This window comes from Melopsittacus undulatus, chromosome 9 (assembly GCF_012275295.1).
Source record: "Melopsittacus undulatus isolate bMelUnd1 chromosome 9, bMelUnd1.mat.Z, whole genome shotgun sequence".
NCBI classification, from domain to species: Eukaryota; Metazoa; Chordata; class Aves; order Psittaciformes; family Psittaculidae; genus Melopsittacus; species Melopsittacus undulatus.
In genome coordinates, this window is record NC_047535.1 from 3,591,864 (window position 1) to 3,616,246 (window position 24,383).

General features: G+C 41.4%; 1 protein-coding gene across 2 annotated transcripts in view; it reads left to right on the forward strand.

Annotated features, from left to right (window-relative positions):
• ADAMTS17 (ADAM metallopeptidase with thrombospondin type 1 motif 17) overlaps window positions 1-24,383 on the forward strand; it is a 172,125-nt gene that overhangs the window by 129,423 nt on the left and 18,319 nt on the right. For both annotated transcript variants that reach the window (XM_034066234.1, XM_034066235.1), the window contains 4 exons: window positions 2,285-2,444; window positions 4,384-4,519; window positions 17,097-17,301; window positions 21,285-21,437. In XM_034066234.1, the coding sequence (XP_033922125.1) occupies window positions 2,285-2,444; window positions 4,384-4,519; window positions 17,097-17,301; window positions 21,285-21,437 (654 nt within the window). The remainder of the gene's footprint in view (window positions 1-2,284; window positions 2,445-4,383; window positions 4,520-17,096; window positions 17,302-21,284; window positions 21,438-24,383) is intronic.

A 24,383-nucleotide genomic window follows, 5' to 3' on the forward strand; every position in this document is an offset into this window, starting at 1 on the left:
GGGTTCCTTTGCCAGCTCTTGGAACCTTTCAGGGTGATACATGGTTGAGGTGTACTGCAGTAAAATCTAGTAGCAGCATTTTGTGAACTTCAGCATCAGCAAAGCTTTGTTTTTAAAGAAATACTCATTTCCCCCTCATTAAGGAGTAAGTAGCTAACATAGGAAAGTAGTGATTATCAGGTTCTCCATGAGTATCCTTTCCAGGTATAGACTAGCATTTTCAGCACCCACCTCCCTTCCCAAAATGATTAAAAGAGAGGAAAGTAAAAGTTACCAGACAGTTAAAAAAGCATGTGGCTAAAATCACTGCCAGTCATAAACAAAGCACATGTGAAGTCTTTTCTTCAGATCAGATATTAATCTTTTCCTTGATACAGGGTGGTGGGTTTCATTCTTTCAACACAAGAACTGCAGCATGGTTACCAGTTACCTCTAAATAGAAAACTGTTGTTCAAACAGTGGTGGAATACACTGGACTGACAAAGAGCCAGAAGCTTCAGTCAGTCCATTGTGACCTGCATTTGAAACCAATTATACACACATACATACACACCCCAATTATATATGGCTACAAAATTGCATGAAATTGGTTTCAGATGGGCCTTTTAGACACTAGTCTTGCACCCATATTGAGATAATAAGGATTTCTTTTTAGGACCTGGCTTTTAATACTTGAGGCATTTCTCCAAGTGTGTTGCTGTAAGTGTATTTCTTGGAGAAATGAATGTTTGTGTAACTAGGCCTGTGCTAGGCCTCCCCTCAGCAGTAGAGGACAACCAAACACTCACAGGGCATAAAGAAGCTTTAGTCAAGGCTGACTGATCAGTTCTGTAGAACAAGCTGTTTGTATCTCATGCACTTAAAGAAAGCCAGAGCAGGACTTGGGCTGGCATTTCAAATGGTGTTTAAAAAATAACCATTCATCTTTGAAATTGTAATGATGACTGCCTAGTTTCACCCTTGGTATTCAGTGCTATTAGTTAGGCTGCCTCTGTGGCTGAAGCAAAATCATGTCATTGTCTGGAAGATGCTTTTCTCTTCAGAGTTATGCACTGTGCAGAGCAACTCATGGGAGATGAGTTTGTGTAGTCCCACAGTGTTCACAGCGCAGACCTCCAGGATGTCAGTGGCTGTGAGATGGATGCCTTTCAGTTAATTGTTTTGGTTAAATGACAGCTTTAGTGAGATGATTGGTAAAACAGGAGTGATTTCTGCAGCTCTGAATGGGAAACAGTAATTGCTGGGAGAAAACAGCATTTGCAGATTTGCTTTTGTTAACTGGGCAGCTGCTTGCTTCACCTATGATAGCTCTACTTGAAATATCTTACTTGGTAAGATGCTGCTCCTATTTCAGTAGGTGACAAGAGCCAGCAATATTCACCTGTCTGATGCTGCTGAGATTATGGGGTAATATGTCCAAAGCCACACCATTAGCATTACGGTAGTACTTCTGTGGCGTTTGTTAAGAGTGTGGTAACTCAGATTCTCTGGACCTCGTATGCCACTTGAGTATCTTCTAGTCACTTCTGACTCAAGCCAGTGAAAGTGAGAGCCAATGAAGCCCAAGATGTAAATCAAAACAGGATCAGAACTGTCATCTGCCTGTGGTGAATAAATGAGCATTTGTCTTAGTTCTTATGTCTGTTAATAGTGAATTTTTGGGTGGTGACACTAGAGACATCACATGTGACTCCACGGGAAATAATCAGCCTGCTGCTGGAAGCAAGTTTCACCTTCCTCTAGCAATGTGCAGGGTATGAGAATATATATGTTGCCAGCAGCTCTATGGAATGGCTCTTCCTTGTCATCTTCAGGTTTCTGAAGCAGTAAAATCTTGTCAGCTTGTCAGCAGGAACAGTCACACTCTGAAGGCCATGTTGCTCAACAGGCATGACTTCTTTTTCATGAGTTAGTTTTGCTTTGAGAAGGATCAACTTGTTCTTTCAGATGGGTTAATAAACATTTCTACCTTCAAACTACGGACAGTGGCCTGCTGATCACATTTGAGGCTTAAACAAAGCTATGCAAAATTCCAGGTTTAGACATTCCCAGGAGTGGTTTAAATATTCACAAACCACAAGCAGTCGTTGCTCCTGCAGATGCCCTGTTTTACCAATATCACTGATTTCAGGTTTCTAGATAAAGATTTGGTTGCCTTTCACAAGGTACTTATAGTTTAGAACATTGTCCTGAGACAGCATTCCCAGCAGTACTGTCTCTGCGGTGTGTTGGCTTTCCCAGTGCGCAGTGTGTTGTAACAGCCTTTCTTTTCCTGCCGAACCAGGTGCTGTTATTTCATGACCAGAATTATGGAATTCATTACGAATACACCATTCCTGTAAACTATACTGCTGAAAACAGAAGCGAGCCAGAAAAGCAACAGGATTCCTTGTACATCTGGACACACAGTGGATGGGAAGGATGCAGTGTGCAGTGTGGAGGAGGTAAGGCTCTTTGGAAGCTTGGTGGGACTTGCTGGACAGGGTTTACAGTCACCAGCCATTAGAGAGGTGCCTGCAGAAGGACAGTGTTGCCAAAGTATGAAGGAAACCAGCCATGGGTATGGATGTTGCCATAATGAACTCAAAAGAGAGCTCATTCTCACCAGCTCTCCCAGCTCTCATCCACATCCCCACAGCTAATTTTCACTCAGTGTTTTGGCAGGGACACTGCTTTGTCGGCTCGTTACCGTAGGCTGGAGTTGCACCTGGATTAGTGCTCCATGGATAGCTCAAGGCACCGTGTGCAGCCCCATATCTCAAGTCTCAGTCACATTCTTGGAGCAGAGTTTCCACAGGTGTTCAGGCTTGTTCACTGAAAGACACTTCCTTCCCCAGGGATGGAACTGGGGCAGCGCTGCTGTGACAACTGCAGATTGCATCAGATGCTCTTAGTGTGAGGTGGACGTGAGCACACTGCAAATCACACCTTGCAGATGATCCCCAGGATGTGCTGAGGCAGATTTGCTGAAACCCTGGGGGGAATTGATGCCTGTGAAACCAGAGACTGTTTTGTCAGCCACTGTCCTTTGGAGTTTCAGTGCTGGAAGGAGTAGGTTTTTCCCTGAGGAAAATGGATGATTGCCATGCATTCTGGCCAGTCTTTCTTCACCAACAGACCCAGTTATTTATCATATTATATGACAGAAGCAAAGAGTGCTCATCTTCACATTTGCAGGCTCACTGCCTTCAGTGTACTGAAATTCTGGATCTATTTTTTCTGTTAAATAGAACTCATTTTAGAATGGACACTTTTATGCATTTATGAAAACTAATTTCTTAGAGCCATTACAGAATCACAGAATCGTTAGGGTTGGAAAGGCCCTTAAGATCATCCAGTTCCAACCCCCCTGCCATGGGCAGGGACACCTCCCACAAAACCATGGCACCCAAGCCTCTGTCCAACCTGGCCTTGAACACCACCAGGGATGGAGTATTAAATCCTCACGTGAGTGAGTGGGAAATCTGGAGCTCTTTTGACTTGTGCTGCAAGCCTGCCACCTATTTGAATCAAATCAGCACCCCCCAGTAGTAGCTTGGATGGCAATTATCTCTTACATTTTGTCCGTGAGATGCTGCAGATCATGAATAAAATTCATTTGATGCAGACTCAGGGTTAGAAAGAGCATCTATGATATTTTCCTTGTCACATGTAGTGATTGTCACACAGTGGAAGGCTGAACCCTGAGGGCCACAGTGCTGTGTCTTGATGAAACTCCTGATACACAGAATTTATGTGAGAAATGCTGAATACTCCTGAGATACTTCAGGGTTTTTAAAGCAGTATATCTGGAGGTTAAGAAATTATTTATTCCGGTAGCTTAATTTCACCACTTTGGGAAATGGAAACAAACCCAATTTATCATTCTTGAACCCCGGTCACTCCTTTTCAACCTGACTCTTCCTGAGTGAAGAGCAGCAAGAGGCAGCTGTCCTGTCATCATCAGTCACTAAGGGGTGGATGGTTGTGTGGTTTCAGCTTACATGGCTGGTACATCTGTCCTAGGTGATTACAGGGCACAGCTATCTGTGGAGGAGGAACCAGAAATTAAAGCAAATTGTTTTCAAGGTGTTTCCATATTATATGCTTGAATAAGAAAGCCCAACCTGTTGTTGCTCTGAAGCAGCCAATTTCTCAATTACTGGGGAACGATTTGTAGCTTTTTCTGAAAAGAAATAGAAATAAAGTAAAAATCAGAACAGTACAAAGTTAAGACAGAAGTGGGAAATGGGATTGCTTGCAGAGTTGGTAGATCTGTGTAGATTAAATCTTGCAGAGGTAGTAGGGAGCTTCTAGCCTCTGCATTTTGGTTATTGACTTGACCTGATTTTGTTCTGAGCCACTGGTTTCCTTTTTCAGAGCTGTTTTTTACTTGACTTATAGGTGAAAGGAAAACCATTGTATCCTGTACTCGAATCATTAACAAGACCATGACACTTGTGAATGACAGTGATTGCCAGCGAGTGAATCGCCCCGAGCCCCAGGTCAGGAAATGTAACACACACCCCTGCCAGTCACGGTAAGGAGTTAAACAATAATAAATCCCAGTATCCTTTTCCTTTACAAATCACCCGTTTCCAAAGCCTCCATCTGGTGAATGTGGTGAAAATATCTACAAGTATTGGGACACATTGTTAGCCACAGTAACCAGCTGTAATATTCATTTCCTTTTGTTGAGCAGGTCAGACTTTCATTACCTCAGAGTCCATTTAGTTTGTGTCCAGTAAGGCCAGATTCCATGCAGGCTGCCTTCGTGCATTGTTTAGGAATGGCTCGCTTTTCCCCTTGGCTGCCTTTTGGGTGACAGAGCAACCTGCAGTATAAAGTTAGACAGGAGAGCAGTGACTGGATATCTAACCTTCTTTATTATTCAGTGCAGAACAGGGTCTGATGAATTGTCAAACAGTGCCACAAAAACACTTGCAAACAACTGACAGCCTTAAGCTGCTTTAACTCACCTGCTGTGCTGCCTGCCTGGTCTGTATTAGCATAGTTCAGACTAGAAGTTTCTAGTTGACCAGTGTCTCTTCTTCATGTGAAGTTTGTATAGTGTTTAGCAAGACCTGCATGGTTTTGGAAACATACCTGAATCTTGCTGAAGTGAAGAAGTTAGGCTGAAACACATTTTAAATGCTTTGCTCAGTAAGAGTGCTTTTCTGCATCAATAGGAGCAAATAAAGAGCTAATAATAAGTGCTAAAACCCAATAAAAACTCTCTTTTTCCTTCCACAAGCACTTGCAGCTGAATTGATTTTGATCTGTGTTGTATAAAACAAGACATTTCTGACCAAAATGACAAAACACAGGAAGGCAAATTAAACTGTTCAGTTTACTCTTGTTTCACAGTAATGTTTAGCATTGTGGAGTATTGTAGAGGCTTCACTTTTAATAGTAGTTAGAACATAAAATCAATTTAGGACAAAGCTCAACAACATCTAAAAAAGCATGTTCGAAACAACCTGCTGGCTGTTGCACCTTGTATAATCACACAAGCCAGGGAAATGTACTTTCAAAGCTAATCCTCCTGGCAGAAACAATAGGGACAATGAGAAACAGCACACTTCCTTCTAATTAGACCTGCAGACCTGCTCTCTGATTACAGTGCCTTGAAGCAGGGAAATCCAGTGTCAGGTCATCCATCAATAAGGCTGTTTCAGGCTTGATTTTCTGTCTGCATTGCCTGTTATTGCTGCTGTACAATATTGTGGCCATACTGCTTTCAGTGGTACTGAAAGGTATGATGAGATACCCCATGTGCTTCTAGGTGTGTGAGCACCAAACTCCCAGTGACTTCAAAGAAACAACTGTCATTTCCATGAGGAAGTTTCCTAAATTCAGTGATGCTGGGATTTCTGGCATATCATTCTTTAAGAAAGACAGAAACAAGGAGCATCTGCTTTTGTTTCTACTCTGCCCTGTATTTCTTACAGACCTTATGTTAAGCCATTAGAGGAGACTGGTGTGAGCCCAGGCATGTATATGGAGGGGTTCCAAGTGGTAGAGGTAAAAAAAGCAACCTCTAAAGCTCTGGAGGAAGGTTGCAGCTTCTGCCTCTGCTAGATGAGAGCAACAAAGTCTTGGAGACCATGGAGATGGTCTTGGCCATCAGATCTGATAGAGCCCTAAGATCCATGGTGCTGTTTCTCTATGGGATCGCTTTGACCCTAAGCCCTTGATTAAGTCTCCTCCTCGCTGCGTTTTCAGCATGACATTGCTGCCTCTCCAGTGGGTTATGTTAAATCCCACAAAACCTCCTGAGAAAGGGATACTCTGTTACTATATCTCAATTGTGTTCCTTTGGGATTTCAGGCCCAGCCCTTAATGTTATTCCAAGGTATCTCTTCTTCTGTACGGAGTTACCAGGCGATTTATAGCCCAGATTTCCCTGGGAGCAGTTCACACTGGCATAGTGACACTCTTACTGGTTCTTTTCTTTCAGAGCACTGACAGCAAGCACCAAACGTGCTTAGTACCCGGAAAGGCCACAGAATCCTTGCTGATGATCTGATAGGCCACACTCCCTCACTCCCTCCGTGTAGACTACACTTTCACACTTAACATGCTTTTAAGTGGAAACATTTTCAGAAGCACATTCTCTGTGCCTCTGTAGAATTTAAATTTCCACTTGCGTTTGCCCACCCAGATATTAGAAATGCATGCTTAGCATATTCTCTGACCAAGAACATCTTAAAGAAACCATTCTCTTTCACCATGTCAGTGCTTATTTTATGAACCCTGAATTTGTTTTAGGGTTTCGAGTAAAATTATTGTGGTGTCTTGTTACAATCAGGTCCTTTCCCGTTTCCACTCAGACCTAAGCCCTTTACCTGAATTCAGGAGGAGGAACAGTGCTTTCCTTTCTGCAGTAAACCTGTTCTGTCTTGTAAAGTTTGAACTACATTTACATTTTTACTGAAAACTGAAGAGTATTTATCTCTAGAGAAGGGTCTTATGGCCACCTGGGTCATAGGACACAGTCTCTCGTTTCGCTTGTGGATGTGCTGTGAGACTTTAATTCACTATCCCACCCTGTCCCTTTGCTTCCTCTCTCCATCAGTGTATAATCTGGATTGTAAACTCTTTGGGATGGGGTGAGATCACGTTGTATAAATGGAGGAAAAGGAGGAGGCTATTTCTGTTGAGATTATCATAAAAATAAAAACTAATAACCCACATTATAGATGTAAAGTGAACTGGAGAAAAAGAGGTTATGATATTAATAACAGTGTCTTTCTTCCAGCACGATCCCAAAGTGCTTTGCAAATTATATATCCCTTTGAACTTCAGCCACCTCTTGGGAGAGCCAAATAATGTGGGGCAGGGGACAGTAGCTTCATGAAGCCAAGGAGCAGATTAGAACTCTGCAACTGCAAGCTAGCACCTGAAAAACACAAAGCAGGATTGAAAAAAGGTTTGGATACACTGACATGTTTTAAAATTAAACGTCAGAGAAGAGAATTTTCTTAAGGGTTTTGTTGAAACTGGCAAAAAGAAAAGAATCTTTCATTCTTTATTATTGTTACTCTTTCACCTTTTAAAAAAATGCCTCTTTTTCTTCCTATTTTATTTTTTATGTTCCTTGACCCTCTTTTTCCATTAAATTCTTTACAGCTTCCTTTCCTGTCCCAACTGCACCCTATTAGCACCTCTTTATTCTAATCCTTTGCCTAGCTCTTTAGATATTTTTTACAAAACCCTGCTGTAACCAGATGGAATCTGGATTCTTGCATGCGGTGCGTATGGGTTGTTTCCAGCACACTGAACACCAACCCAAATATATAGGCAAACCCAGCACTCATGTTGGCACAAGACTCAGAAATCACAGATCACATCAGCTGTTATTACTGAAAACATAGGTCGGCCAGTGGCCACACACTTCAACATGCATGGTTGAGTCTATGAATATGAAACTGCTCCCCTCTAATGCAGGAAAAGAACCAAAACCACATGAAATTTCCCAACTGTTCGACTTGTAATGGCCTGTATGCAAACACTCTTAATTTTCCTTCTTTTTGCTGTAATAGATTTTAATAGAGGTTGAGTTCTTTCAGGGACCTGCTGAATATGTGGTGTTCCTACACAGATGCTTAACAGCAGCATAAAAGCCAGAAATCCCTTCCTTCATCTACAGAAAACCACAGGAGACCTGAGCCCTTACTTTCACTGTTTGGGACTCGAAAGTATCTCCTGAGTCCAAGGGTTAGTTTCCTGCTAACTTGCATACCAGCAGCATGTAGAAACCGATATAGCTCCAGTCTCTTTCCCTCACTGGAAGGCTCTGCTGTGACCTCGTGTTCATGTGGGTCAAGATCTTTTATTTCCAGCCTTAGTTTTTCACTGTAATTTTTCAGCCATTTGTTCTTGCATCAGCTCTGTTCCTTTGCTTATACAGTGTTCTCCCCCTAGCTCTTTGCCTTGGGCTGAGTGCCATGTGATACAGCAAACCATTGTATCTCCTCCTTCCATCATCTTGCTAGGCTAAATCCATTACCTGTCCTTAACTCCTTATTGGATCAGAGACTACACAAATTTTTCATTCCCTTGGTCACCTTCTCTCATGGTGCTCCAATTAAGTTCATCATTTTAGTGTGCAGGTGATCAGAATTGTTTGGAGAATCCCAGTCTCGCTCCAGTCTAACCCTTGCACTCATAATCTCCTGCCTTCGTTGGCAGTAACTCTCCTGATATATGCTTTGCCTTTTTCATGACTGCATCATATTTGTGGCTTACAGTCATTCTAGATGTTTTCCTCCTCATTTGTTTCAACATGGGAATCCTACTTTAACACAGAAATGCTTGTTATTAGTCCCTAAGCACACAACCTTGCACAGTATGCTATTAATTTTCATCCTATCTCTGTTATTGCAGCACTCAAGGTTATTCAGTTCTTCCTGGATGACTCCTAATCCTCTGTTGTATAGACTTTGTATTGTCAGCATTTTCCCTATTTTTCCTTCTTTTTGTGCCAAGGTCATTAATGAACATACTAAATTAGATCAAATGCAAGACAGATCTTTCAGGAAGCCCACTGGTAACTAACCTAGATTCCCTTCAGACCTGATACTCCTCTGCAGCATGACACTGAAGCCAGCTCTCACCTACCATAGAAATTACACATCGATATCCATGTTTCCCAGCATATCACCAATTCCTCCAACTTAAATAAACAAAAGGAGGTTGTTACTGATAACCAAATAGATTAAATCTACCACGTTTCCTTTGTCTGGAAAAGCAGTTATCTTAATCACAGAATGCAGCCAGTGAGTTTTGCCTGGAGGAAACCTATGCTGCATCCATTTACCACGATGTCTTTGATTATTGTTTCCATTTAAATCTGCTCCAAAATCTGGCATGCTGCTGAGGTCAGTTCTGTGGTTCCATGGATCACTTTCCTTCTTTCTTTCTTTCTTTCTTTCTTTCTTTCTTTCTTTCTTTCTTTCTTTCTTTCTTTCTTTCTTCTTTCTTTCTTTCTTTCTTTCTTCTTTCTTTCTTTCTTTCTTTCTTCTTTCTTTCTTTCTTTCTTTCTTTCTTTCTTTCTTTCTTTCTTTCTTTCTTTCTTTCTTTCTTTCTTTCTTTCTTTCTTTCTTTCTTTCTTTCTTTCTTTCTTTCTTTCTTTCTTTCTTTCTTTCTTTCTTTCTTTCTTTCTTTCTTTCTTTTCTTCTCTTTCTTTCTTTCTTTTCTTCTCTTTCTTTTCTTTCTTTCCTCTTTGTTTTTCTTCTTCTATTCCCCTTTCACTTCTCCATGTGTGGACTGGAATCCAGCACTGTGCTTTCCAAGGGCTCATGTACTCCAATGATACCCACTGGGTCAAAAATGATGCCAGTTACCAGAGCCATCCAAGGCCTCAGCTGGCTCAGCACCTCACCAACCTGCCCAAAAGGCTAGTGACCACTCAAAGCATAGTGCTTCAGTGTGCCATGGTTGCTGGTGTCCATTACTTTGATTGCTGGTCTGATTTTAGCTTGTGGTGCTTATCTATATGACTCTTGCTGTCTGAGAGTCCACCTCTCCCTTTAGACTCTCCCATATATGTGTGACAGCTCTGTTTCTGTCCATGAGTACAGAAAGCAGTCTTCATCATTCTGTTTGCACCACATTGAGTTGTGTTTTCATCACAGGTAGATGGGGAGCAGAACAGTTTTGGATTTATTTTGTGAGGTGAAAAGTCTTGCAAATAGTAGAAATTTGGGGGGAGAGGATGGTGGAAAACTCGTTGAGAATGTTAGCAAATTACTTGCAGGGCTGTATGGAAACTGTACTAAACTGGAGGGACGTACTGGGAGTGCTGTTAACTGAAGGGAGTGAGACATTCAATGCTTCCAAATGGGTATGTTCTTTCATTAATCCAGTCAGACTCTTCTGGGACTTGTACAAATGTTTATCATCTATAAGGTTCAATAGCAACGAGTTCAAAACCTTATCTGTGCCTTGTGCTAAGAAACATCTTTGGTGTGCTTTGAGTTTTGCTTACATGAAAGAAAAAAAGAAGGAACAGCCATGAGGAAGGTTTCAAATCATTTTAGCCTGGAAATCTGGCATAAATAGTAATGTTAGCACCCTCTGATCCAAGGAGGCACCACGTAAGAGCTCATTTTGAAGTATTTCCCAAAACTGGAGTTGGGATCTCTAGAATCAGCTTGAGCTTAATGAATTTGCCAGGACCGGGCTGGACCCTGCGCAAGACACGGTGGCTGCAGGCGGCGGAGCCAGCGGCCAATGCTGCGCCCTGGTGGCTGCTCTTCAGGGAGCCATCCTGGTCGGCAGCTCCAAGTCTCCGGTAGGTCTTGCAGGAGGAGAAGCCAAATGCTATAGACCAGAAAGCCTGGGAGACTTCTTGGCACCTTTGTGAGTGGGGAGCTGATGTCCTGTTTGGGCAGATCTGGTCATCACCATCCACTAGGAGACAAAATCACATGCATTCTAGGTTGTAGGAAGGTCCTCAAGTACAGCAACCAGTAGTTAGCTACTGAAAGACAAAAATGTCTTTTCAAGCAAATCCAGGAACTCAACTCAATGAAGCAGTCTTCCAGAGAATAAAAGAAGGCTTGGGAACAGAGAATAGAATGAGGAGTGCATTTACATCAAGTAATTCAAGATGACTTGCTAGAGCAGAAGTCAATTTGGCATTAGTTTTCACATGGAGTCATGAGACAGGTTTCTTAGCTTTGCTGTAAACACCCAGGCTGACTTACATCACATTTTTCCCCATTATAATGTTTGACTCAACAGCCTTCTCTTTGAACATTGCCTTGTTTTAAAATGTTAAGTGATCTGTGCCTCTGTTTTGAGGCTCTTCAGGCCAAGCGCAGTCTCTACCACAAAGAAGGATTAGCAGGATAATCTAGCAAAATATGTAATTGTGAAATTCATTCCTACTACTGCCTGCTGTAATGTTTTTTACCCTGTTTGCATCCTGTGGTGTCAGCTGAGGGAAAGACACCGCTTTATTTGAAAGGCAAGAAATGGAGCTGGACACCAGTTGCACTATCAGAGGTACAACAGCCATGGATCAGGGTAGGGGTAACTCACTGCCAAAGGCCTCTGAGGGTGCTGATACTCTGTGCCTTAGAGTAGTGATGGAGCTGCCAGCAAGAAGAACATCTACTCACGCCACACTGAGTCCTGTGGAAGTGAGTGATCTGCTTCATTTAGGATAGGGAGGAGGGAGAATACAATGTCTTCCATTTAAAAGGTCTTCCAAAGGTGCATGTAAATTATAAAACATTGTCCTATGGCTCATCTTATAATTGGTGGGAAATTACAAAAAGCCAAGCTGTCAAAATGATAATCACCACATTAAAAAGAAACCTGTGTGAGTGAAAGTTGGCAAGTCTGTTAGCAGAATGACTACTGTACTGGAAAATTACTGAGCACTGTTTATAAAGGCAATCAGACAGGAATGTTAGTCTTGGAGTCCTACTTTCGACATCAGCAGCTGTATTATTCTACTAGATTCCTTGTACTTTTTTCCTACAAAAAAATCCCCTTCTATGCTTGGGTGTGGCACAACCTGTTCCCAAAAGTCAAGATTCACCTGATTATTTTGACTCCATATCTCCACCATATCTCAGTATTGCAGGGGTATGGTGGAGAGTTTTAGAAGGGTGTAAGGAGAGAAAGGTAACATAGTAGAGTGTGTGTGAAATACATGGCAGTCATGAGTCCATTTGTAAACAGTGTTCTCTTGCTTTTACATCTTCAAGCACGAACTCAGTCTGATAGCTGTGAGCAGAAAACATCTGACTGTCAACTCCACATGACTGATTCTCAATCTTTTCCAATTCTCCTTGCTAAAATTATCCCATGTGAAATCTGGCCCCACTGTAAATTGGTCTGAGTTTTGCCTAACATCAGCAGAGCCAGTTTCACCCAGGTGAAAACTAAGAGCATCTTCTACATGATTTTGCATCACAATTTGGTGCTAAAGACAACCAGTCCTAACTAGACATAGAGTTATTCTCACTTATACATTAGTTCAAGGATATATGTTAAACCAAAAGGTATGGAAGAAAATCTGCTAGAAATAGAAGCTTCAGATTACACTCTGTTGGATTAGTTTCTGTCACAAGTTATTTTCAAACTAGTTATGTCTTGTTGTAGCAAATTTCCTCTGATACTTTATTCAGCTAATATCTTACATTACATTACAACTTTATATTACATTATATTATATTGCAACTAAAGTAGTTATAGTTAAGAGCCAGTTCTAAGCAAACAGGTTCCATAAAAACAGAAAAAAATGTGTTAATTGCAAATGCATCTTTGGTCACATCCAAGCTGTTGTTGTGAAAGCAGGGAAATTAATTCCACTAAGGCATTGTGGAGGGAACAAAAGTAATGCAATCCCTGTAGATAGTGAGTGCAGGTGCAAATATGCCATGGATGTTAAGATGGTGGAATAGAATCAACTTGCAGGCACTGGTCTTCTACAGGGCTCAAGACAGAAATAACCAGGTGAAATTCCATGGGCTGCAGTATTTACCCTAGAACATCTCATGCCTTTGTGTTATAGAGGCTACAAATCTCTGAAAAGTGACCTCATGTCTTTTGATTGCAGTCCTCTACCTCATGCTTTAGCCTTGACCCATTTTATCTTCATAGCATTTTCCCCCCAAATCTATAGCTACAATCTTCATTTGCAGGCATTCATCTCCCCTGTGGTTATGTATGTACTGCTGGAGACATTTTTTTTCCTAGGAAATGTGGGAGTCTTGGGCAAGTAGGTAGAGGAGATAATTCAAGGTTAATGACTAATCCAGACCATGGAAAGATCAAATGATGAACTGAACCTCCAAAAGATATTTCAAGTTTGCTCCAGGGGCCTGCCAGATGAGTGTTGCCAAAGCAGATTAGAAGAAGAACTCCCAATTCCTCAGCAGAGATACTGAGAGGTCAGAGGTTGAAGAAGACTCAGAAGGCAAAGATTTAAAACAGCCCTCTCAGATTGCATGTCCTGCCCATCCCAGCTTTTTTGAGGCTATAGAAAAACACATCCTTCTGGGCATTTTTTAGCTAGAAAGACAGCCACTGACTGGGTTACAAAATCTGTGCTTAAAAACTCATCACTTTCTTCCTAAATCTAACCACCATCAGGGGTCATCTAGCTCTTGCATCTTCTATAGAGGTAAGATTACAAAAACTAATGCCATGGATAAAGCCCTTCCTATGGTTGTAAGAAAGATAAGTGTGTTTGTCACATAAATCAGTGCTTGCTAGAAAAATGAGAGGCTCTCCAGGGACTCCAGTGAGAGCATTCACATGGTCCAACAGAAGATAGGTTATAACCTGGGAGAGAAACACCAAACTGAAAAGAACTGTGGTGTCAAGCAATCCCTAAGATCAGTTTACAGGCTTAAAACACAACTGGAAGCCAAATGCTGTATGTGATATATACAGGGCTTAGAGTACAGCAGTTAATTGGCTTAGTTAATAACACAGAGCTCGGTGTTCCAGCTTTGGAAAGCTGGAATTCTTTTTTATGTTGTCATAAGAAAAATGCTGTTTTTTAAAGAAATTAATTCTCCTTTTTTTAAACACATCCAGGTGTGTTCAAAAGGTGTCATGACAGTGTAGAAAGGAAAATCTGTCTGTAGTGTAATTTAATAGCAACCATAATGTGATACTATTTGTACATCACATTTTTCTTCCCTGCGTGTATATTCCTTGAGATAGTAGATATGCTAATACCTGGCTGCACATTCCTTTACCAAACATGAAACTTTCTGGATATTTCATGTTTAATTACTTTATCCATAAATCCCTTGTCCTCCCACTTTTGTTGTGAACGATGTTGAAATATAGTTGCAGTGATTCTGTGTCTTACAGGCAATACAGTAACATTTTCGGCTGCCTATGAAGGGGGCTTTGGGAGAAGTGGGAAGGGAGAGAAGTGCACTGCCAGCACTGGATGTAGGACTCACATTTGCTTATTTGCTACATCATTTTTACAAGCCATGAAGCAGAGACTCCACTGAGAGGATGAAGTTCTGTGGTCAATATATAATAGACTACTTTACTGATATTGTTACTTACTTAAACATTTAATTGGTCACTTGTCTCTTGAATATGAAACTAAACCCAGCACTATAAAATAGCCTTTAATTTCTAAGTATTTTGATTCCATGTTAGCAGCAGATGTCAAGAATAGGGCTCATGGGCTGTGTGGTTTTAGAGATCCCTTATGCTATAGCCCTACCTAATCTGTAACCATTGGTCTCAGGTCAGGGATGGATGTAGTGGATCTGTAGCTGAAGCTGGTCACAGATGCCACTCTGACAAACAAGCTGGAGATTGCGTTTTCAGTACAGGTACAGCTTTGTATTGATTCCCTAGGGTTTGCCTCATGCCCTGTGGAACCATTCTTCTCATGGTGATGATGATGATGACAATGTCTTTTCTGTGCCAATTTTCCAGTTACACTCTTATCGTATCTGTGCTAGAGCCCACTGAAGGTCACTAACTAGTGACCACTGAACAGGGCACAAATGAAGTTAGTTCTCCCTTGCACAAGAGCAACAACCAAAAACACTGAAAAAGGAATTTTCCTTCCTGAAAGTCATAACCTCACTTCTGAAGGCATCTTGGAAATAGTTGGCATGCTGCGTGCTGCCCATCCTAAATGCAAGCTCACAGACAGCCTCTGCCAAGAATGTATTTTTATCTTTCTCCCCTGCTTTTAGCCCCTTTCCCTTTTTCTTTTGCCAGTAGCTTTAGATCACAGTGAGAGTACAGTGCTGAAGTGAATATTAGTTCAGTGGAGCCTGTACAGAAACCATTCCCAGCCCTGTGACTCACATTCAGCTCATAAAGCACAGTCACTCTTCCCCCCTCCATGCCCTTGTTGAGCGGTGCCTTCACCCAGATAGATAACTCCCTCCACACTTGCTCTGACAAGGCAGAGCCCAGCTGATATCAAGGGAGCCTGGCTATTTATTTTCATGAACACTGATTTCTGCACTTCAAGGCTATTTTTGTCAGTCTTTCAGCCTCAGTATTCAATTACCCAGCTGACATTTTCTCATTCCATAAGCAAAATACCAAGCACTCAGCCATAGAGATGCACCAAAACTACTGTCCAGAGAAACACGCTTGGTGTCTCTCCAGCTGTGTTAGCCAAAGGGAATTCACAGATCTGTCAACTGCTTTAATGCACAGAAGCATTTGAGTGAGGCCCACAAAAGACAGGTGGCCAGCCTGCCCTATCTTATCCTGCCCCAACCAAATGGCTTCTGCCTTCACTGTCAATGCAGTCAGCAGTGCTGCCACACCGGCACATCAGTCAGGGCATTTGGTAAATGAATTCATGACAATTACACCATGATGTTTCTACAAATTGTGCTGAACTGGTTTTTCCCCATTCAGGAACTGGAAGATGGGAAACAGTTGTTTGATTCATATAGAAGTTACAGAGCAGCATTAAAGAAATGTGCTTAATAAGTTGGCTGTAACTGGACCATGGGAGCCTTTAGCAAAGTGAAATAGCATTTCTGACCAGGCTTGTTTTTGAGAAGTCTTATTTGAGCCCCTTATCCTAACATATAACCCAGGATTGGGTGACAAGTAAGAGATTCATGGTGTAAGGATACTAATCTAGATGACAGTCCTAAATAGCAGGCTACAAGGTCAATTACCTGATGAGAAAGGCATGATAGCCTTCCGGTGCACAGCACCTTCACAGTTATTGTTCCAATCCTTCACTTCACACAGGAATGCCAGTAATTACAGAGAACATGTTCCACACTGACAGACTGCAGGAAGTGTAAAGATGGATGCTGCTTGGCTTTAGGAAAAAAATGGTCCTTCCTACTCCTAATTTGATTCTTTTGGGGCATTTTATTCACTGCCTTATAGCCTGGCTCTAACCACAGTGGTGCTCCCAGCTCTTGCTGGAACCAGTGGGAGCCTTGGCAGTTAAATGCAGTTCAGATTATCCAAGAATGAACGTCATCAGTTACCCTCCACTTTTAAAGTACCTGATGCCGTGAACTTCAACCTGATGAGATTCCACTTAAATATCCTGGAAAATCCAACTATGAAAAGTGAAATCTCACCAGTGGTTGTGAGGGGGTAAACTAGAAGTGAGGCAGGAGATGTCTTTGCATTCTAATAGCCTGGGATGGAGGAGATTTGTATACTTTGAGAGTATATAGTGTAGGGCTGGAAGTCCTGGATGCAGGAAAGCCATCTGGCTATAGCACCATTCCAGGCTGTACATGGTAAGTGTAGGTTCTCTGCACAGCTCTAAAGCACAGTGAAGACATGCATGAGGATGTAGTCCATATTCCGCTCAAAGGCAACAATATTTGTAGGATAGGATCATCTGCAGACAAATCTCTCTTTCCAGGGAAAAATGCAGCCATGTTGTAGAGACTGAGGATTACAGGGAGCTATACAGAGCTCTGTGTTGGATATTCACTTTTCTGCTTTACACACTTCAGCTCTCAAATGCGATCAGGTGATCTCAGTGTAATGACAATACAGCACAGTCAAAGAATCCACAAATCTAGGAAGAGTTGCCCATTTCTTGCTGGTTTTAAGTGAAGCATGATGGTTTATGCCACCAGGTTTTTAACATTCCTTCTCTGGCTCCTTCACAGGTGGGTGACTGGCCATTGGAGTCCCTGCTCTGCTACTTGTGAGAAAGGTGTCCAGCACCGGGAAGTGACTTGTGTTTATCAGCTGCAAAACGGCACCTACGTTAACACAAGAGACCTCTACTGCCTTGGCAATAAACCAACAACAGTACAAAGCTGTGAAGGTCGAGACTGCCTTTCTATCTGGGAAGCATCAGAATGGTCAAAGGTAGGAATTTGACTCCAGAAGGGAGCCAGAGGATGTCCATTTATTTTTGATATTGTATCTGTTAGCCGCATCTGAATCAGAAGAAGATCCTTTCACTCTTGGTGCAGTGCTTACAACATTACCAGTCTCATTCAAGACTGGCTGAGTTATGGGACTGTTCAGCAACAGCCATATCTGTGGGAAGCATCTTTCCCTGCTGTTCATCTCTATTTTGAAACAGTGAGTTCCTATTTAAGACATTGTCAGAGCATTTGCAGAATATTATTGTTCAAAATGTGCTTAAAAGTCACAGAAACTCAGAATACAAGAGATCTTGCACTGAGGAAGTGTCTCTTAACAAACACAATGGGACAAGGGGTAAGGGGTTGAAACTTAAACAGCAGAGGTTTAGATTGGATATAAGGAAGAAATTCTTTACTGTTAGGGTGGTGAGGTACTGGAATGGGTTGCCCAGGGAGGTTGTGAATGCTCCATCCCTGGCAGTGTTCAAGACCAGGTTGGATGAAGCCTTGGATGATATAGTTTAGTGTGAGGTGTCCCTGCCCATGGCAGGGGGGTTGGAACTGGATGATGTTAAGTTCCTTTCCAACCCTAACTATTCTATGATTCTATGATTCTGTTGTCCATCTTGAACAGGAAATCCTAGTTAAGTGAGGGTAATGTTTCCTTTCAGCAGGATGCTGTATCTGTTCATTAATGCAGGAGATTTGCTTGCCGAGTTCTTTCTTTTCAAAATGTGTGGTGAAACACACCAAAGTTTAATAAGTTGTCTGATAGGTCTTTTGGGTGGTCTAGAAGGAACCCTTTCAGGTGGTGCCCTTTTTGTTTCCTATAGCTGAGCCAGCTGAACTGTTCATAGCTGAGACTAATCTTATGGTGAAGTTCCTACCTGTTTTACTTGGGCCTTTTGTTAACAGTCCTAGGTACTTCACTCTCCTTTATATGAAATGGACTAAGTCAAGATACAGATGACTTTTTCCAGAGTGGAAATGTCCTGTATTTGAGACCACATAACTCATTTACAAATACATAATATTTTTTGATCATTTTCTCAATAACTGCTTTGCTTTTTCTTTGATATATTTACTTTTGTCATGTCTGCAATTGCCCAATTGTGATTTTAAATTCATTCTTGCTCTGGCACATTTCTGCTATTATGTAGCACAGTTGACACCAGGACATATTTGATGCTCTGCCAGTTTGAACACTTCTCATAACTAGGAATTTCTTCAGCGGTAATCACTTCAATCCTTAGCATTTTAATGTGTTGTTATGGAGTAAATATCACAGTAGTGGTATCATTTTATAAATCAATTTTTCTCACGTATGTTTTTGAACCCTTTGGTTATACAACAACAACCAGTTGATCACACTGATGTCTGGTCTTCCATCAAAAATGTGTGTTTTCAAAGCAAATTCCAATGCAATCTTCAGTGTGGAAAAAATTAAGTTCCCCTCATATTGCCAAACACTTGAGATTGTTTTGGACAAAGTACTGCTCAACCCATTTTTAATGACAAAAATAGAGACTGTCAGGAAAAGGTGAATGTTCCTACTGTTAGGGAACTGGAGTAGAAAAAAACATGGATTTCCTTCAAATAAAGGAGCTATGTCTTAACTGCAAAGCTGTGTTGCTCCTTTACAAAACCTCGTGGGATTTGACAAAGTAATTTGTTAATAAAAGAAGACCTAATGATCCCAGCTGGACACTCGGGGACTACACATATTCATGTTTAGACTGTTGTGGGGTCTCTGTAAAATCTATATGGTAAGAAATTCTTCATGAAAACAGACGGCTTAAGGAAAGAAAAAGAACTCTTCAAGAGGGTGATTTATATGTGACCACCAAAGATCTGTTGGCAACCTTTTGCAAATGCTGTTTTGTCTAGGAAAGTATATGCAGTATTAATCTGTGAATGACTTAAAAGCTTGTGGGAAGAACAAACAGTTGGTGTTTTTCCCAGACTTGCGTGTAAAACCCACCTAGAGATTTCTCCTACTGTGAAAATACTCCCGCTTCAGCTTGATTTACTTTGAGTAAATTGGACCATTTGAAAGATTTTATATATTGTGCTTTGTAGTTTTGAGATGAACGAGAGAAACCCTGAGGAGTCCACCCTGGGGGCTGAGCAAAATGATACATAACTTGGGAAAGTCTATGCAACCTGGGGCAAATTCATGGCTTTTAGGTAACATCTAGGGAGCTCCAGCCTGGGATCTCTGGCACATCTTGTGCTCCGAGGAGCCCAGCAAAGCAGTTTCTGGAATTCTGCAAAGCCTGGAAGAATTCATCCCCGTATATAGCAGAACTATACAATTGTGCTTGTTACAAAGATGTTACATCCGTAAGGAGGTCATGCCATGAGCAGCACATAGTAAATTAAGTGGAAGTTTTCCCAGATTTTCAAGAAGTCACTTTGTAGTGCTTTGAAATATTTAAAGGCATGTCTGTTTGCTTGCCAGCTCATAAACGCTTGTCATTCATGTCCTTAACAAGGCCAGCAGGTCAGAACTGCCTGGATTGTGTTTTTAAGATGGTTAGACAGGCATGCTGAGATTTGTCCATTTGATGTAATTTATATCAAGCTGACGCTTGTTTCCAGCATAGACCCCCTGGATGGAGAAGCTTCTTGGAATACGTTCAAAAGACCTCACAGAATATCTCATATCTTCGCTATTTATTCAGTGTCAAATCAACTGTCTTTTCCATGCTGATCCCCTCAAGGGGAGAACTTGACACAGTGGAGGAGGTTAGTTTTTATCTCTGTTGATACATATATCATTTTCCCACCCACCTGTCCCCAATGGCTCTTCAAGAAAATTTTTCACTCTTAACCACTGCAGTGGCATGGAAATGAAGAGCAGAGAGGCCAGCTATGCTGCTGTGTAGTGGCATGCACACAGATGGCTGTGGCAGCATCAGCAGATCTGTTACTCTATTACCAAACTGGTTATTTAAGACACAAATTCTGTTTCAGTTCATGCCAATGTCCTTTTCCCACCTAGTGTGGCCAATGAAATCAAGACAATGCTCCAGTAAAACAGAATTTTCATTGGCAAAGATAACAAATGGGTGACCAGATATCCCTGCTCTTTAGAAGTTACCTTCAAACTTCCCAGGCACAAAACCATTTGTGGATGATTTGTGCTCATTCACATGAATATTTGTTTGAGTCCCCAAATGTTTTAATCGAGTCTTCCTTCAGGAACTGGTTCTAGTAGCTCTGTTAGCCTGCTGCTTTCTCAGAGGACTTCAAACAGGACTTGCTTATGCTTTTGGTGTTGAGAAGTCTGTTTTTCATCCCTGCTGATGTTAGCACTGTGGCTAGATTGCTGGCCACAGTTGGAAGCTGATCACAACTTTGTGGCTCACTGAATAGTGCCTCGCTTGAGCTATCCCTTTTGTACATTTGAAGCTCTTTGGGACTAACATAGTGATGAGCATATGGGAAATCAAAGGGTAAAGGTCATGTATGTATTTCACATGAGAACATGTGTAAGAACTGTGACTTTGCCATGGTATCTACAAACTGCAGTGCAGAAATCTGTTTGTAAGAGTGGTCTCATACTACCGTGATCTAGAAATGCATATATCACCAACGTTTGATTCCCGTAAGACATCAAGAGATGTGCAGTTCTGTGTTGTAAATCCCAGTGTGTGCTTTTTCAGTAGAGATGATGAGCTCTTAAACACAAAATTTTGTGGAGTTTTTAAGCTGTAACATCAATCCCAGCAAAATGCCAGCTGATACTATCCAAAGAATGTAGATTGCCACAAGTGCCATTTTTCATGCACAAGCAGATTCATGCTTTTCAAGTTATTCATTTATTTTGAAAGGGGATTAGGTTATTGGGAGAGAAACTTACAGGTTATCAGATTTCCTCGGTGTTCATAAAGCTTTTCCTTGTAGGTATGATACCGCTATAAAAGTTATCATTTCTAGGCATCCTGTAACAGCAAACAAATACCTGTTGTTTTGCAGTGCTCAGCAGATTGTGGCAAGGGGATTCAGAAGAGAACAGTGACGTGCACAAATTCTCAAGGAAAATGTGATGCAGCCACCAGGCCAAGAGATGAGGAAGAGTGTGAGGATCACACAGGCTGTTACGAATGGAAAACAGGCGATTGGTCTAAGGTAAATGTGAGCACTACCGGATATTTCCTTCCTGAGTGCAAAGTTGTTCAGAGTCATGTGCTTCCATGTGCTTTCATGGTCATTTGCAGTTCAAATATTTGGAAAGTAAGGGTTTAACTGGTGTTGATTGGAAGCTTTGCTGGGATTTAAACTCTCCCCTTTTGCATTTATAACTCAAACATTGCAACACAGGCCCATGGATACAACCTAGCCAGTTTGAGAGAAATGTATTACAAACAGGATAGAAATGAGTATTAATTTGGTATTAATAGTCCAGTCCTAGACTTATTCCAACCACCTGATATGAAAGAAAGCCATGAATTTAAAGACAAAACCAAGCCCATCAGTCCTTTCCTGGACTCTGGATCTTACCTTCACTTAGACCTGTCTGAATTCAGTTTCTCCAGTGACATTAGTAATTCCTGAATGCTGTGGATTAAATCAGAGCAGAGCCTGCTCTGTATGTGCACCTGATCTTAAAGTAATAAGTAGTTTTGCTTGGGAAGGACATCTGGCGGTGTGAGAAACTCAGTCTTTGCCAGCGTTGTTCTTAAAGCAGCCTTTACATTACTGACTTCATGTCTGCATTAAGAAGTAAGGAATATTCCCAGGAATATTATATTCCAGTTTGGTTTTATCTTATCTTTGGAACTTTACTGTTCTTTAAAACAGAAAGTCTACTTTGTATTCTGGAATGTACGGCATGTGCTGAAACCACTGGGATACAGTAGTTGCATTTGGCTTTCCAAAAACCCAAACTCCAGCAAGCAAAATCCAATGAAACAGAGGCCCATGATGGGCAAATTGGCTTATCTGTGAATGCTTTATTGTGATTAGGAATTACAAATACTTATACTCTGTCATAGACACATGAATTTAATGGTGTCAGTGCTGGAGAATGCATTAAGAACCTGCTGCATACAAAAGGTTTGTATTTATGCTGAGCCAGGAATTTGTATCACAGACTGTTTAGAGCACTGAACGTTATTCGTAACCTGGCACACAGGGTCCATACAAAGTGGCCAAAACAAACAGTTCCCATGTGTTAACAGGTGAAATAACAATATTTATTTATTTATTTGTGGAATTTGAAGACTTTTGGCCTGCAAATTGACCCGGATTCTCTTTATAAGGAGGAATATGAACAAATTATGCATTCACTACTCACAAGGATTAAACATTCAGCATTGTATGAATGGTTCCAATCTGATAAAGATGTTGGCTCACTGATAGAAAGGCTGCATACATTGGTCACAGTAAATAGTGTTGTTGATGGATTTAGTGTCAGTATGTGATCAGTGCAAGATCACTTATTAACTGCAGATCTTAACACAGGATCAGGATCTTCCCCATAGAAAAGGGCAAAAAAAGCTTATGTGCTGCATATATGGCCTGCTTCTGCCTGCAGAGAGCTTGTGCCAGCTCTTTGCTTCCCAGGAATTTCATCCTGTGTGAGTCCAGCAGGATGTTCTTGGACTTAAGATTTGGATTCTAATGAGCATTTAAAATTCTAGATGTATTGGTTAATTCTGACTAGACACCAGGATCACACAATTAGATTCTTATGCTCTGAGCAGAGGGGTAAACAAAAGGCACCACTGGATGGTTAGGAAAGTGTATGGGTAGATACAATTCTCTGAAGAAAGTGCATTGTCCCAGAAGCACAGGTACGTCCCAGAAATTCAAATGCTTGGTGTGGAATTCAATTCTTCACAAATCCTGAGAGAAGGATTTTCATCATGAGGATCCAGAAGGTCTAATGCAGGGCTTAGACTTAGGGGAAGAGCCTTTACTACCATCAGCAACTCCTCTTTGGTGCTGTCCAGCTTAAAACAGTTCCTTAAGGAGAAACACAACGTCTGTGGCAGTGAGATTATAGTGAACTCTTTAAAATTCCTGCATCCAGGGCAAAATTCCATCATAAAGCATTTGTTCCTGGTGCTGTAAAAATCACTGTGAGAGAGAGCTTTGTGCTGACTAAGATGGAAACTTTTCCTATTAATACAAATTGATCGCAGAACAAGCAACAACTTCTAGCAATTAATGCATTGTGTGTTTGTTACTTATTGTTAAGAACCATCAGGGAGGCAAGATTTAACTGACAGTAGTAATTATCACAGATTAAAGTAAGGGGCTTTGATGCTTTATGTGCAAACAGCTTGCATGGTGACTTGGCCTCCAATCCTTAATTTCCCAAACCAAGATTGTTTGAAGATACCAGGAAGTCACGTAACAAAGAGGCAAAACCTCATTTAAAAAGTCAAGTCCAGATACAACTTGTAAATAAAACAGGCTGCTGAGGTAGTAATGACAGACTATTATTTATACAGTAGTAATAGGAGTATTTATAGAATACAGACTGTGCGTGAGAAGACAGATCACTTCCCTAAGGAGCTCCCAGCCCTGAGTTAATAACTCATCTCGCATCTGACAGCAATGAATATGGTTATCCTATATAAGGTCCTGGGTCCCGTTGCATTCAGAAGGTACAAGGATAAGCAGCAGTAAAATCTCCAGGTCTACACCAGACAAGCTGGGGGTTTATCAGACCCTGGATCCACTACTGTATAGAAAAGGTGAGGACTGGAGGAACAGCCATGCTGGTCTTTAACCTGCACCTACCAGCCAAAACCTCATCCACTGGCCGTAGTAAGAGCTCTGCACCCAATGCTCATCCCCCCTTTGAGAGGACTTTTATTCCACTTTCTGTCAGGTTGATTTGCAGATGGTCCTCACTGTGTATTATCACTGTGGTAAGCATTGGGAGCTAACTGAGCAGATTCAGCAAGCAGTCTGGGCTCTGATATTTGTAAATTCCCAGTGAATTTACAGGGTATTTCAAGTGTTGCATGAGTAACTGATGTATACAGTTCACTTTGCAAACATAGAGATCTGTAAAGTTTATTTTAAATGTCTTTGAGGTTACCTTTGTCAGTCCAGTGCTTG